At 39.2% G+C, this 15,761-nt stretch overlaps 3 protein-coding genes across 3 annotated transcripts; 2 read left to right on the top strand and 1 right to left on the bottom strand.

Annotated features, from left to right (window-relative positions):
• The first annotated feature begins 199 nt into the window (after window positions 1-199).
• On the top strand, window positions 200-4,984 carry LOC117254052 (deoxyribonuclease-2-alpha-like). The gene is made up of 7 exons (XM_033622027.2): window positions 200-376; window positions 1,257-1,354; window positions 1,451-1,613; window positions 1,690-1,771; window positions 1,857-2,015; window positions 2,109-2,300; window positions 2,537-4,984. Exons 1-7 carry the CDS (start codon window positions 359-361, stop codon window positions 3,046-3,048), a joined length of 1,224 nt encoding a protein of 407 aa, XP_033477918.2. The 5' UTR covers window positions 200-358; the 3' UTR covers window positions 3,049-4,984.
• Window positions 4,985-5,223: 239 nt separating this feature from the next.
• On the top strand, window positions 5,224-11,173 carry rpf1 (ribosome production factor 1 homolog). Its single transcript, XM_033621895.2, has 9 exons — window positions 5,224-5,564; window positions 7,323-7,379; window positions 7,532-7,612; window positions 7,709-7,804; window positions 8,084-8,237; window positions 8,394-8,476; window positions 9,781-9,962; window positions 10,076-10,202; window positions 10,474-11,173. Exons 1-9 carry the CDS (start codon window positions 5,307-5,309, stop codon window positions 10,513-10,515), a joined length of 1,080 nt encoding a protein of 359 aa, XP_033477786.1. The 5' UTR covers window positions 5,224-5,306; the 3' UTR covers window positions 10,516-11,173.
• On the bottom strand, window positions 11,167-15,117 carry LOC117253964 (guanine nucleotide-binding protein G(I)/G(S)/G(O) subunit gamma-5). The gene is made up of 3 exons (XM_033621896.2): window positions 14,910-15,117; window positions 14,578-14,730; window positions 11,167-11,498 (listed from the first exon to the last, which is right to left on the bottom strand). Exons 1-2 carry the CDS (start codon window positions 14,988-14,990, stop codon window positions 14,605-14,607), a joined length of 207 nt encoding a protein of 68 aa, XP_033477787.1. The 5' UTR covers window positions 14,991-15,117; the 3' UTR covers window positions 11,167-11,498; window positions 14,578-14,604.
• Window positions 15,118-15,761: the final 644 nt, after the last annotated feature.

Below are 15,761 nucleotides of genomic sequence, written 5' to 3'. Positions count from 1 at the left end.
GACAGAGTCACTGTGAAACTCTCATTTCGTGAGAATATACTCAGTATTTCCAGAGAAGCTCACTCTTAATTCAAGCATGTTTGAAGAAGCACAGCAGCTCAGTCATGTCTATGTGTCCCCTTTGTTCTTTCTGTTCTGCTGTGCAAAAAGAAGAACCAATAAAGTCAACATCATGTTTTTTCCACGCACAGTCAATACATTATTTGCCGTATAGAGAAGTTAGTGGGCAAGTGATAAGGAAGTTGATGGACTGTAAGACGTGTGGGTTTTGATTTTGACAGTGAGATAAGGCAGGGGCAACTTCTGTCAAAAAGGGATGTACACTTCACTGTAAGGATCTCACAGTAAGAGCAGGGAAATGGAGATCGCAAGATTTGTAAGTATAAAGTTTACAGGGTTAAAGAATTAATTAAAATTTAATAACAGATTAAAACAAAAAGGGAAATACAAGATTTTTATTGTTAGAGAAAGAAACTAGTTAGTATAGAAATATGATTTTGAAAGGTGTCATAGCACAGGCTATAATTTATATTTCTATTTGTTAATTTGTTGCAAACTACTATTACAGTGAGAATTGTATGTGGAGTACTGTTTAGTTCTTGTACTTCACTGTAATTGTAATAAAGCAATTAGAAATAACTTGCAGAGTGTGTAACATGCAGCATAACGCATGTGTAAAATGCAGAACATTATATGATGAGCTTCATGTTTTAGATGCAAATTCTTTGACTTCAAACTACAGCCATATGTGGCGTGAAAAGTAATAAAATATTGTCTCTCTGAATAAAGCAAAACTGTTCATTTTCATATTTCATGAGAAAATATTCAAGCACAAATTCAAGAGCCTCTGAGTTTTTCTTACATAAATATTATTTGTTGTTAACCTGCTTTGTGCACAAGTTTTTGTTTTGATGGTTTGTTACATTATAAAAAGTTTTCTCAGGGAAGCAATTTCATTGAAATGCTAATTGTTGATTTGACAGTGGTTGTGTCGCAATATTGGATGTTGATGGTCCAGGAAGTGGCTTTTTTAAAAATGTAGAACTTGTCCACTGATACCACACCTTTCTTTTCACCCCACACCTGGGTCCTGAGAGAGACTGCTAATATGTCATGATCTCGAATGTTATGTTAAAATCTACAGTTCAAATGATAGAAAAAAAATCATTAAACCCAATTCAGCTCAATGAGAAGAGGAAGTCAGATATTCTGACTTCTCATTGTAATTCTCTCACGGTTTTGTTCGGCCGTTTCAGGGAACAATGATGAGATTCCTCCTAAGTGTTGGGATCCTTTTTCAAGGGTGTCATTCAGATGTGAAATGCAGGGATGACAAAGGAAACGAGGTGGACTGGTTGGTGGAACTTATGCTCATTCCCAGCTAAATATAATGTACAATAAAATCTATTGCAAGCAGCTTAATTTTTCTAACTTTTTCCTGCATTATAAGGTATATCCTGTACAAGTTTCCCAATGTGAATGGTGGTGGTTTGTCATATCTGTACATGGATGAGAGCACCGACGGATGGAAAGTCAGCAAAGAGGAAATCAACAGTAAATCTGGCACTCTGGCAAACACCCTGAAACCTCTGCTGGACTTCTACGACACAAAGGTGACTTGAATGAGGACATTTGCCTCTCTTGTGTGCCATTATGACCAGGACACTGATTTCTGTTGTTTTGTTGTAGACTGAAGGCTTTGGATACATGCTCTATAGTGATCAACCTCCTGAACCATATGTTGCTCCTCCATCATTTGGCCACAGTAAAGGTGGGTGCAGCGATGTTCCACTTTTGTACAAAGTGAGAAATATAATGTAACAAAGCTCTGTTTTTTTCTGTTTTACTCTGTAAAGGAGTCGTGCTGTTAGACAGACAGACTGGAGTTTGGCTCTCACACAGTACACCAAAATTCCCAACGTATCACAGGAAAGACTTCTGGCCAAGCAGTGGAAATGCTAACGCTCAAACATTTATGTGTGTCACTTTCTCCTATGATCAATTCAAAGAAATAGGTAGGTTAATGCCTGTTACATTTCTGTCTTGTTATGAAACATATTCACCAAAAGGAATCACAATGCAGTAAAAACTTCAATTTGTATTCACAGGTTTGCAGCTCAAGTACATCCATGCTTACTCCTATGACTCTGAGATCCCGAAAACCTTTCACAGTGAGCTGCAGTGTGTTGCACAGCGGAGCTGCTACCCAAAGACAGAGCCCTGGTTTAGTGTCAAGAATCTGACGTCAATGACAGGACGTACATTTTCCAGCTTTGCAAAATACACACGTTTTGGGGATGGTAAGTGTTTTAATTTGAAGGATATCTGTCTGAAATGTGTAGTGTCATGAAGGGGACATGTCCCCCTCAGTATTATCTGATAGTTCCTTTTAAAGCCGATATTGGCCAATACTGATGACATGCTGATATTATCGTGCATTTATAGTAGATGTGTTCAGTGGTGGAACTCTTCTGTTAAATGCACATTTTCATAGATAACAGTATTATGTTTTGTTTTGTTGTCTTTACTATTATAGATCTTTACTCCGGCCTCATTGTGAACTATCTGAAGGAGAATCTGTATGTGAAGAGCTGGGGAAAGATGCATCGCCCTCTGCCTTCTAACTGCAGCACCAGTATCCCTCATCATGTCTACAATGTGAAGGAAGTAACACTGCTAAATGGGAATCCCTTCAGCGATACTGTAGATCACTCCAAGTGGTGTGTGACTCCTAAAGGTAGCTGGACCTGCATAGCTGATATGAACAGGGAAGTGAGTCAGATGAAAAGAGGTGGAGGAGCAATTTGCACTGACAACAATGCAGTTTTAAAGGCTTTCACTGGCATAATCACAAAGTATGATCCGTGTAACAAGAGGAAACGTGCACCACCAAAACCCAAACACCAGCTCAAGTTCCCAGCCACTGTTAGAAGAGCGGGGAAATCAGCAAACAGATTCAAACACAAAAAAATCATCTCAACAAAAATAAAACGGGGTCCTAGGACTGGACTCTTCAAACTGCCGCCTGCTTCACATGGTCAGCGTTAAACCTCTATACATACATACTGATCAGCCAAAACATTGACGTGTGAAGTAAATAACTTTGGTCATCTCGTAACAATGCAGTGTTCTGCTGGGAAACCTTGGGTCCTGGCACTCATGTGGATGCCACTTGACATATTCTATGGACGGAGATTGCTAGGTTACAATCAGGGAGTGCCGTTGCCATGAGGGCATGTACTTTGTCTACAACACCCCAGCATCAACACCAAACACCGTGAAACCGACTTCAGAAAACTAGCAGCAATGAAAGCCCCCTGCTGAGTCACCCCACGACGCCTCATGTCGCCTCACGTCACCTGCGTCTCGACCAAAAAGTTGCACATGGACACACCACAAAGGCTTCAGCCAACGGCCAGTCAGCACATACATTACATGCTTGCGTAAGAGGAAATAACTCAACACCAGCAGATGGCGGTCTTCTGTAATCGTCATTCAAAGGTAAACTGGAAAACTGTGTTGCTGCTAGTTAGCCAGTTAGCATATTCACAACACAATCCAATGTCAAAAAGAACAAAGCATATTTACCATACACAAGAGAACAAAAACAAATTTGTTTAGACCTCACTTCGTCTTCACTTAAGCTCTTTGTTTACTTTCCTCACTTACGTTTCTCTTCTTGTGCACTGAGCTGAGCTGCCAATCAGGGGGATTTCATTCACCGACAGGCTCTGCATTTGCTGATGCCGATTCAACATGCTGAACTGGCGTGAAAAAAGCTGACTAGTGCCAACGACGGCCAATGGTGTGGGACACACCGCAGTGACAAGAGCCATGGATGCTTACCAAAGGCCCAACACTGACCGATGGCTGACTGGCAGCTTAGTGTTTCAGGGCCTTCATGGTTTTTGTTTGGATGGAGTGTGTCAAGTGGCATCCACATGAATGCCAGAACCCAAGGTTTGCCAGCAGAACATCGCATTGTAACGAGATGGTCAGTGTTACTCACTTAATCTGCCAGTGGCTGATCAGTTTGTGTGTGCATATATATACATATATTCATTCAATTTATTCATTCTGCAATGACTGTCCTCCACAAATTGCTATTATCTTATTTTACACCTTATATATGTTATGTTTCATCCCTATATTTGAACTTACACAATTTTATCTCTTAGACCGGGAAGGTTAGTTAGTTAGGTCAGTTAGGTTGGCACACAGCTGTTTTGCTTTTGACGGTCACAGAAACAAAAAATTGACATAAAAACCTTTACTCATCTACATGTTAATAAATCTGAAAATTACTAACTTTTTCTGTGAGGGCAGCATTTCAGTTTTATAGTATCACAAGTAAAAGAGAGGGCTATTACAGAACTATGTTAGATGGGAATACTGAAAAAGTGTTCTAGATAACAGACAAATAAATCAGATACATTTTGATATAAGATTAGGAGATCTGTGCTGAGTGATGGTAGCTGACATAATTTCATCACAAAGTTGGGTCAAATGTGAGTGGGGTTGGTTGGCACATGGTCCAACCAACTGTAAAATTAACAGCTGTAATTGTAACTCTATTCTGAGAGATTAAAACAATTTTAAAAGACTGAAAACAATGTTTGTTTTTTTTAAATTATTGTTTTGAATGGTCTATGCCAAAATTAATTGGACAGTCCTACTGAAATATTGCTTAAAAAGTTGTTTGGTTTTAAAAATGGGCAGATATGAATTAAATATTCATGTTTTTGGTTTCTTTTTTTAATTAAATGTTTGTTTATAGCTTAACCTTTCAGTTGTTGCTGATTAGAATAAGATAAATTATGCTACCGGAAATTGGTAGAGAGTAAAAAGTGTACCATCCAGCCCTGGTCTCCACCTGTTCTTTCTATATTTACTTATGAATGCTAATAAACTCCCATTTAAGAGTTTCGTTGCCAGTGACTGCTTCTCTGTAACTGATGTGCATATGACAATAAATAACTTGAACTTGAAATACTCGCCCATTTTTGTCTATAGAGATTGTCAGTCCGAGTCAGCACCCAAAACATACATTACTAGATAACTTTAAATGTTGCGTATGAGTATAACATTTTACTTTCTGTTTTTAAATCCAAACCCTTTCTTGTAGCTGTTTTACAGTGGGTGTAATTAAAGTGAGCGCCGCCCTTCCTCCTCCTCACCACTAGGTGTCCCCATATTTTCATTGACCGCCGGAACGCACTCACTTCCGGTTCCCATTCGTGAGCACACGCACAGGAAGCCAGTGCTACACACGTGAAAAAATTAGGAAAACAGATAGCTGACACAAGATGGACATCACAGAGGTCCCCGTTAGTCAGGACAACAAAGGTAAGAAAAAAAAGAATAAGACGCCAAAGAAGAAGAAGAGTGTGAGTCAGGAGGGAGATGGAGGTGGAGAAGGTGGCGGAGTTGAGACGAAGGAGGAGAAGATGGAGACGAGCGAGCCAGCAGCAGCTGCCTTTCCCCCCACCTTCAGTGTGTCCGAAATCAAGAACAAACAGCGAAGACATCTCATGTTCATGAAACTCAAGCAGGAGAAAAGAAAGGTAACGACAGATGAACCCTTTAGCTAGAGCTCTCACGTAGCAAGGAAGCTACACTTAGCTTAGCTGCCAGTTTATTAGGGACACATAGCCACAAGCTAAGGCAGGCTAATACAACAGTTTTGCCATAAATCCTGCTGTCATGACGGTATTAAAGTCCAATACTGGTTGAAACTATGTTTTTAAGAGGTGTCAAGGCTTTGGTGTTTCTAATATGTATAATAATTATAATAATGGTAATAATGCATTTTAGTTTTAAGCGAATTTCAGAGAACCTTTCAAGACACCGTTTAAAAAACAAGCAGCAGTGTGTCCATAGCTATATCAGACAGTTATGTAATATACATTAAAAGTTAATAAAATGAATAGACAAAAATCATCATTAGAAACATTAGGTATAAAATCATCATCATCAGTGCAGGTCACCATTAAGTCAGATGGAATATGCCAACTTGAAAGGGTGTGTCATGATTTAGTTTTCTCATCAGTGGTGAAAGGTAACTTAAGTACTTTTACTCCTGCACTGTACTGAAGTAATTAAAACTATTCATAAGAAAGATAGCTGTACTTTTGCACTACAACGTTAATTTTTAAAGATACAACTATTCCTCACTTTGTGGATCATGATCTTTATGCACATTATACTTGATCTGCATATTCCATGCATAGTTTTAGGGCTGCAGCTGACAGGTATTTTCATTATTGATTGACCAATTTCAATTATGTTTTCCATAAAATCCATTCATCACATAGTTTATAAAGAATCAGAACCCAAGATGACATGTTCATGTCGCTTGTTTTGTCTTGCCAACAGTCTAAGACTTTACAATATTTATTTTATAAAGACATAACAATGCCATAAGCAGAAAAGCATCACATTTGAGAAGCTGGAACCAAAAGATATTTGCATTTATGCTTGATAATTAACTATTATTGTCACATACATATTCTGTCATATATTAATATATACATATAACATATATGCTATCAAAATACTATTATTAGTATCATAATATTATTGCTTAAATGTTGTAGCTATTGTCATCACTGTCTGCCCTGCATCTCCCTCTCTTTATGTCTTATTTTGTCATATGGATTACTGTAAATTTATTTTGTTGATCTCTTCTGTACACGACATTTATTGCACCCTGTCTGTCCTGAGAGAGGGATCCCTGAGGGATGTTGTATGCTGTAAAGCCCTCTGAGGCAAATTGTGATTTGTGATATTGGGCTTTATAAATAAAATTAAATTGAGCCGAAACTTAAACTATTAAACTTATCGCAGAGTAATTTTATATTGAGCAACATATCAATTGGCCGGCTAGCCATTGCAGTTCTTTGTCGTTTATTTCATGCTATCATCTTTGGTTCTGGGAACATTTTGTAGACTAAAAGGCTTATCAATTAAGAAAATAATCTGCACTGCAGACACATTGATAATGATATATTTCTTCCAGTCTTTGTTAAATCAAAGCTTTTCTAACACAGACAATAGATTTTTACTCAAACTAAACTCACTGTATTGGTCTTACCAGCAGCCCAAAAATCCAAAGCATTCAATATAAAGATAAATAGAGCAACTTGTATAACACCTGTTTAACTGGAACCAGAAATTGTTTAGTAGTTTTATTTTTAAAGAGAAAGAGATAAAGGGAAGTCTATTAATAAATTGATTAACTTTCAGTGCAGCAGTAAATATAAATTACCAGCACCCTCTGCCTGGAATTTTCATGTTTTCTCTGCCGCCACATTTCATTTCAGCAAAAGATGCAGCTGAAGAAAAAGAAGAAAAAAGAAAGGGACGCTTTAGGTGACAAGGTGAGTTTCTTTTCTCTGCCATGTCTCAGATGTTTTAGTAATCAATCAAAGACAGAGACAGTTTATTAAGTGGCATCTAGAAGGATGGATTTTACCATTTAACAAGGTATAGCTATCTTGGGCATTCATTTTTTATTCTGTCCCCAATGAAGGCACCACCAAAAGAGGTCCCAAAGACGATAGAAAACCAGAGGGTGTACGACGAGACAACAGTTGACCCAGAAGATGAAGAGGTACGGCTGAGCTTGTTCAGACAATCTCACGTTATAGTTGTAATGAATTTGCATTAATGTGTGTGTGTGTGTGTGTGTGTGTCCTGTTGTGTGTAGATTGCATTTGACGAGGGAACTGATGAATTTTCCGCCTACTTCAACGGGCTGACAAACCCCAAAGTGCTCATCACAACATCAGACAGACCGAGAGGGGTGAGTAGCTGCTGCTCAGCACAGAGGAAATTGACCTTTACAAGTTATGATGATCTGGTATATTTGGTTATATTTAACTTATATTTAATACTTAGTATAAAACTGTAGGACGCTGTAGGTAATAAAACTTTTAGGCGGTTTAACATTCAGTGTGTGTAATTGACATTTTATAGGCGCAGTAGAATTGTCCTGATGTGGTGAGTTGGAGTCTGCTGAGGCTTCTACTCACCAATGCTGTTCGATCAACACATTAATTGTTGTCTGGTGTTTGTCTTGTAGAGGACTGTGAGGTTTTGTGAGCAGCTGGCCACAGTAATCCCAAATGCGCACGTGTACTACAGAAGAGGTTTGGCCCTGAAGAGGGTCATTCCTCAATGTGTCGCCAGGAACTTCACCTACCTCATGGTCATCAACGAGGATCGCAAAGTGCCCAGTATCCTTAAAGGAAGCTGTGTCAGGAGAGGATAGGATGATGTGTGATGCTCTATGCTGCTATTCAGTATTTATTTACTTTGCTGTAATTTAGATAAAGAAGTGAATTCTGTTTAAAACCTTTTTGATGTCAGCTCCCTTAATGGTGACTTTTAAGATGGTTTGGTTCTTTGTCATCTACCTGAAGGGCCGACTGCACACTTCAAGGTCAGCAGTGTTCGACTACGCAAGGAGATGAAGGCAAGTTGATCAATTCCAACTCTTTACTGTGTCTCTGTTTTGATTAAATAGGGCATATTTAATACCATGACAATAACAATGGGTTTATATAGCATCTTACTGAAATAGAGTTAGAGGAAGATAATGTACTAAATGAATACATACTAACTGAGCTAAAGGAAACTGCCGTCCCTCGTCAAAAGTGAAATGTGCCTTTGTAGAGCTTAAGGCTTTCTCTTCTTGTTTACATGTTGTGTTGCATGTATTCAACACAATAGAGACTAGAACAGTGCACTCAGTACGGTGCAAATCTCCACCAACTGAGGGGCCAACTGAGCTGAGTGTGGCCACTCCAGACATGTCTTGTAATTTAAGCAGATGCACCACTGTATATTTCAGAAGCTAATAAAGATATGCGCTTGATATGTTTTTGATGGCGTGTTGCACAGAGCAGAGGCCTGTACTACGAAGCAGGATTTTAAGTTAGCGAGGTAACTTTGGGTTGGGGTTCAGGTCTGGGTTGTCAGTATTATCGAATGATAGCCTGTCAACACCCTGACTTCTGACCAGACAGATCACTGAAGAAAAAAATATCCATGGACAAAAGTTTGTGGTCTCAGGTTAAAAAAAAAAAAGAGTGGCCTATATATTTTTACAGGTCAGTAGATTAATGTGCAGATGCTTCGGTTCAAAATGAGACCAAATTTTACTATGGATGTCAGTTTTAAGCCGTGACAAAGTTTGCCAAAATGTGGCCTACAACAGACAAAGTGAGGTGAGTTGATTTTAGTTGAGCAGATTTCCAGAAAACTTGCGGCCCCGACCAACCCGTTAAGAGGTGTCAGGAATCAGTAGTTAATGGCGGGATAAGACAGTCAAAACTGTTATTTCGATCACTGTCACCATGAAAGCTTGAGCATAGAGTCATACATGTGCACACAAAATATGAGGCTGATTGGTCCAGTAGTTTGCGAGATTAACTGTAGACAGATTGATTAGGACACACACGACCAAACGCATGATTCCCTCCAGGGTTACACCTGGCAGAGATGATAAAAACACGTAACGTCTTTTTGGAGCAGGTAGTTTACTTTGTGGAACCATTTTCTCACTAACAGCTGTAGTCAGTCCTGTCTTCAAAGTGGATTTGGCAGCTTTGCACATTGTCATAACTCAAGTTATGCTTTGATGTCTTGATGATTAGCCAGTATTTTTTCAAGTTGTCCTATTATCATATATCATAGTTTTAGAAATGAAGTCAATGTTTAGCGTCCCCAAGATTAGCTGTGTAATCTCATCATGGTGGAAGTACTTCCTCTCCGCAGAGACGGGGCAAAGATCCAACAGAGCACTCTCCGGAGGTGATCCTCAACAACTTCACCACACGTCTGGGCCACAGCCTCGGCCGGCTGTTCGCTGCTCTCTTTCCACAAGACCCGCAGTTTGTGGGTCGACAGGTCGCCACCTTCCACAACCAGAGAGACTTCATTTTTTTCAGATTTCACAGGTGACTAACATCAATCTGAATTCTCCTTTTCCCAAAGATGTTCAATAAAGTTTTTCATAAATATAAATGGTATAAAAGTATGAATTAATAAACAGTTCTTTGGATCTGGGAAGGTATATCTTCAAGAATGAGAAGAAAGTTGGTATTCAGGAGCTGGGACCTCGCTTCACCCTCAAACTCCGCTCTCTACAGAAAGGCACCTTTGACTCAAAGTTTGGGGAGTATGAGTGGGTCCATAAGGTGAGTCTCAGTGCTTACATTTTTCTCCGACTAACAGTAAGCACTTTATTAATAGTCATGTTTGTGTAATGCCACTTGCACAGTATATTGATGCTTACCTAAATTTGCATGCATGTGGTGGACTCATTAGCCGCCAGGTTTGTCAGCCATTCAGAAATGATTGTAAGGCACTTCTGCTACATGTTAAAAGCACTTTTTTAATTTGACTCTATATAGGAGTAATGTCCCAAGCGTTTCCTGTGAAGCTAAAAAATACACTCTCTGTTTCCAGCGCCATGAGATGGATGCCTGCAGGCGGAAGTTCCACCTTTGAATACAAAATAACAACCAGCTTTTGTGCTCAGGCAAGGACGACCTCGTTTATCATCCAGTATATTACTCATGTTTATGCCTTTGCACAAATGGACTTTGTAGTGGATATTCAGATTCTCTGTGGACTCACAGTTAACGTTTGTCCTCTCACCATGATGATGTTAACTGATGAGTGGATTTTATGAGATCACGTCTCTGTAGATTCACGTTCATGCTGAAAATTGCCTCTCTAAAGTTGCATCTGTACTGCGTTCTGCAGACCAAATGTGGGACAGGAGCCTGTAGCTCCAGGCAAGGACTTCTGCCCTCTCTGTTAGTATGGAGACACCAGAGAGGACATGCAGACTCTCCATGTGAATCCCAGTAACCTGAAAATTCTGAATTGCAAGTGTATTTAATTGTATTGGCAGATGTGCAGTTTCTAAACAATATTATGTCCACAAGTGGGAGCTGTTGTAAGCTTGCCCTTGTCAGAGCATGAAGATGTGCACGTTACATCCTGGTAATGACACAAAGAGCAGTGAACAGTGTCTGGAATTGTGTCTACAGTGCAGCTGTTTTTGGACGTGACAACACTTCAAAAAATTAATGGATGACAGAGTACACAGATTTCTAAATGTATATACTCATTTTAATAAAACATGTCAGTGAGTTTAAAATGTGGAAACACCATTTATTTATTCTCACAATGAGGCATGAAAAATGTACAGTTCAAAAGGCACATATGTGTGTGTGTTGATATGGATTAGTTACTTCTAAGCAAGTAGGTTAAGACATTTATGGTGTCACGTGAGCACCTGGAAATGTTTCAGTATGAGATTTTACAAAGGCAAAAGTTAAAAAAAAACAAAAAAAACCCCAAAACAAACAAAAAAAAAGTTAAGTTAGTCGCTTGTCTCCAAAGTCCCGAACACTCCTGAGACGATTCCAGTCCACAGTGCAGGTCCTGAAACCCATTTCCACAAGGCACCACAATGTCCACACCTGTAGACATGTTACATGAGTTAGTCAGACCTAATCAGCATTGTGATCAGAAGTTACTGCAGCGACTCCAAGCTCCAACAAGTTTACTATAGAGTTTATGGCCTCTTACGTAATGCTTGAGTGGAGCATACCAACCAGACTGTACAAATGAAACATGTTTGTTGTAGCTGTCAACCATTTTCAGATGTACATGTACGCAGATGCACACATTTTTAATTTAATACCAATATATTGTATCAATATACATAGAGCTGCTTAGTTTTAAGTGTTTTTTTTGCCATAAAGACAGTGATGTTTGTAATCAGTTGCTAATCAAATTCCAAATTGGCCAAATATTGAGAATAGAAATTAATTTAACTGTTAGCTGGTTCTTTCCAACTTGTAAACTGCTGCACTCATCAAATCCACCTGTAAAAGCTCATATTATGCAGCCAAGCAGTGCTGAGATCCATATAACGTTACTTTATACTCTAGTCAAGATCCAAAAGTTTCCAGATGTCATTTAAGGAGTGACAGGAAAATGTGTATAAAATGATACACTAGTTGTGTCAAATATTCCAGTAAGTGCAGCCATAAAAAACAATCAAATACCATACTGAAAAAGCTGACAACATATAGTATAAAAAGGTCCAGTGTGTATAATTTAGAGGGCTATATCGGCAGAAATGCAATGTGATAAATATGTTTTCTTCAGTGTTTAATCATCTCAAAATAAGAATTGTCGTGTTTTTGTTGCTTTAGAATGAGCTGTTTATATCTACATATGGAGCGGGTCCTTGTCAACAGCTATCATGCTACACGCCCATGTTTCTACAGTAGCCCCATGGGGACAAACCAAAGACCTTGCCTTTTTATATCAGCCAATATAGTTATCAGCCCCTCTGCGACAAGCAGCGTCGGAAAACAGTCCAGTTATTCTGGAGAGGAAGAGACCTCTGCAGATAATTTGGCTCCCACTAAAAAAACTGAACATCTGGATCTTTATATATCAGAAAAAAAGGTGAGCACACATTAGCAAACACTGGGTGAGCAGTCCATCCGCGACCTGCCAAACAGCGTAGAAGAAACAGTGATTTGTAACAAGAAACTGCTTTACTCAGTGTTTTTACCAGTTTTGATCACCCAGACCGTTTGATTTGGAGAGAAGAGACCTCTGAATGATTCGGCTCCAAGTAAAAACCTGAACAGTGAACAATGATGGAATAATAATCAGAATAAGTTTCAGGTGGTTGCAATCTGCAATTCTCACCGCTAGATGCCACTAAATCCCCCAAACATCATTTCTGTGCCCAGTGGCATGGCAAGGCAGCTTTATTTGTATAGCACACTTCATACACCAGGGCAATTCAAAGTGCTTTAGAGAGTGATAAAATATAAAACATATTAGTAAAGAGAAAAAAAGATAATATTACTAAATGATTTACAATGTAAATTTTTTTTTTTTTACTAAAATTAAAAGTGCAGACAAGAGGTGCAAAAAAAGAAAAAATATTTAAAATGATTTAAAATTGAGTTAGAAATAAGTTGCAGTCATTACAGGGTGGAGCAAGCAGTGTAAAAACAATGTTTTCAGCCTTGACTTAAAAGTGTTCAGTACAATGTGGACAAGGACAGACTTTAAAGTAATTTAGGAATAAAAATCAAGACTTTTAGAGGTTAAAATTGAAGTGAAACACACCGATAGTAGCAGTATTATCTCCCCTTGAAATCCCTTATAGTTTATAGGGTGTCCACAGGTATCACACAGTTAAATGTAATACTTTAAAAGACCAGTTCAAGACACCTTTGAACCAAATTTAGGACAGACTTTTGGACAAATTCTGTTTTACTTATTTAGGTAAGCATTGCAGGAAGTAGTATATATGTGGTGTTGTGCAGAGGTGAGTGTTATGGAGGAATATGGTGATTAGAGTGAGTTTGTGTACATTTTGCCAACAGGTAAGTGCAAGTATGAAGATCGACGACAGTATTATAAACTAAGCACAAAACGTAAGGAAATTTGTGTTTTGACATTTTCTCCACACTTTAACCCTACAATCCAGCTGCCATGGGCAGAATCTGGACTCATCGCTGAACATAACATTCCTGCACATGTTCAGGTTCCAGTGCACATGTTGCCAACACCAGCGCGAACGGGCCTGTGATGGTGAAGGGCAGTCATGGCAGGCCTCCTGGCAGCCCTATGAGACTGGAGATTGGCTGCGTGCAGTCTGTTCCGGATTGTCTGGGCAGAGAGCCGTCGGCCACATCGTCCTGCAAACCTTGACTGCAGATCTGTAAAAGCCTGCCTACGGTTCCTAAGTGCTGACAGGATGATAAAAACGTCTTCTTGGGACACCCAATTCGCGGTCTTCAGTTTGCAGATGGTACTAGGGTTCACTCCAAATAATGCCGCAACTTGGCCCTGTCCACATCAGTCAAACATGGCATGTCAATTCTTGGAGCAGACATCAACTGACCACTGTAGCAGGGCCCATGCTCACAGGTGGGTTGGTACCAGAAGCTCAAAACGAGTGAATAGCAACAGCAGAAAAAGCTGTTTGGTGTTGGCAGGGAAGATTTGGCAATTTTTTTCATGGGCGCAACCCACATACTCAGCTCTGCTGCTCATCCAACAAATGTGGCACCATTTAAAAAGGGAAATAAATAGGCTTTCCAATGGTAGAGGCATTGTTTCAACAAAGAAATAATCTACCAAACACAAACTTCCTTACCTTTTGTGTTTAGTTTTAGTTGAAAGATTTGTAAGAATAGAAATGTGGACTTTAACATAGGAAGGCTTCACTTATTTTTACAAAAAGGAATTAAAAATGGATAAATTAGATAAAATGTTTGTAGCAGTGAAGACCTCGCAAATTCAAATTCAAAGACACTGAATTTAAGACATTTTAAAAGGACCTTAAGACACCTTTAGCCTCCCAACTAACGTTACAGTGAATGGGGTTGTTGTCATTATAGATGGGTGTGATTGAAATCAGCTGTGAAATCGGTGCAAAATGGCCGGAGTTGTAAATTCTTGACACTCACATTAAATGAAATAAACTGAGCTTATTGAGAGAGACATCACCGTGGTACTTACAGAGGCAGAGGGGTCGGTGTGTCGGTGCTATAGGAAGGAGCAGACTTTCTGCGGTCTGAACGGGTTGTTGCTGGACGACATGCCGGTGAGCAGAGGGTCCTGCTGGGCGTTCTGGAGGCAAAACTGCTGCAGGTCCGCCGCGGCCTGGGACACCTGTGGATCAAAAACCGAGCCCCGCAAAGTTAGCTGCTGTCTGTGTAACCAACAGCTCTGTAACTTCAATAAAAAGCGGATCCGTTAAGGGGACACCATCGGTATTAAACCGAGACGAACCAGCAACAAGTGAAACAACACACGCCCTAAAGAGTAACGATGTTAGCCGTTAACGTTACCTTCACTCTGTTGATGCCAGCTTCAAGGCGTAGCTGTTGGACGACTTTCTTCATCGCCAAGATACTCGATGACCCCGACATTGTTAAGATTTTTAGGGACTTTAGTCTTAATAGCGACGAGTATAAAACTTTTTTGTATGTGTTGGTTGCTAGCTTGCTAACTATTTCTTCCTCATCAATGAGTTTCCGGTTTTCTTTAAAGGAGTGTCCGCTCTGCTGCCTTCAGGGGATGTTCCTACAGTCAATATTATATTTTTTACACTGTTTCTTCCTGAAATTATTTTAGATTAATGTCACCGAATGCCAACACGAATATATAAATGAAGGCAACATATTTTTAGTTGTAAATAACTAATCTATTGACGCTCTAAATTAAGAGAAAATAACTAATAATGTAGTTTTGACATCATTTGTGCTTTGGTAGGTTTAATTGCCATAGGCTGTCTCATACTGTTGCTTTGTTATAGATTTTCGACGTAGTTGATGTCGTCTGATCACTCTAAACATGATCTCAAAAACAGGAGTGGGCTTTTTGGGGAGAACAGACCATAGAAAGCTCGTCGTTTCTCTTAATTTTAACAATTACGACATTTTCCAGTGTACCCGAAAGCAGCATTACATCAGTTGACATTGTGACCTCTAGTGGTGAAAACGTATCACCACACTCAGACATGATAAACAGTGGACCACAGGAAAACTTCGGTACTATCTCGACATTTGTTATCCATATCATGTGTGGCTTTTATGAAAATGTTTTTTTCTTAAATGCAAAAGCCATGCATGTAGTTAAATAAGCTATGAAACAATCTAAAAATAAAATGTGGCGTGCTAGTGTTAAGAAAACTAAACCAT

This window comes from Epinephelus lanceolatus, chromosome 6 (genome assembly GCF_041903045.1).
Source record: "Epinephelus lanceolatus isolate andai-2023 chromosome 6, ASM4190304v1, whole genome shotgun sequence".
NCBI lineage: Eukaryota > Metazoa > Chordata > Actinopteri > Perciformes > Serranidae > Epinephelus > Epinephelus lanceolatus.
Note: the sequence above shows the minus strand (reverse complement) of the source record. Positions and strands in the feature narration are given on the sequence as shown.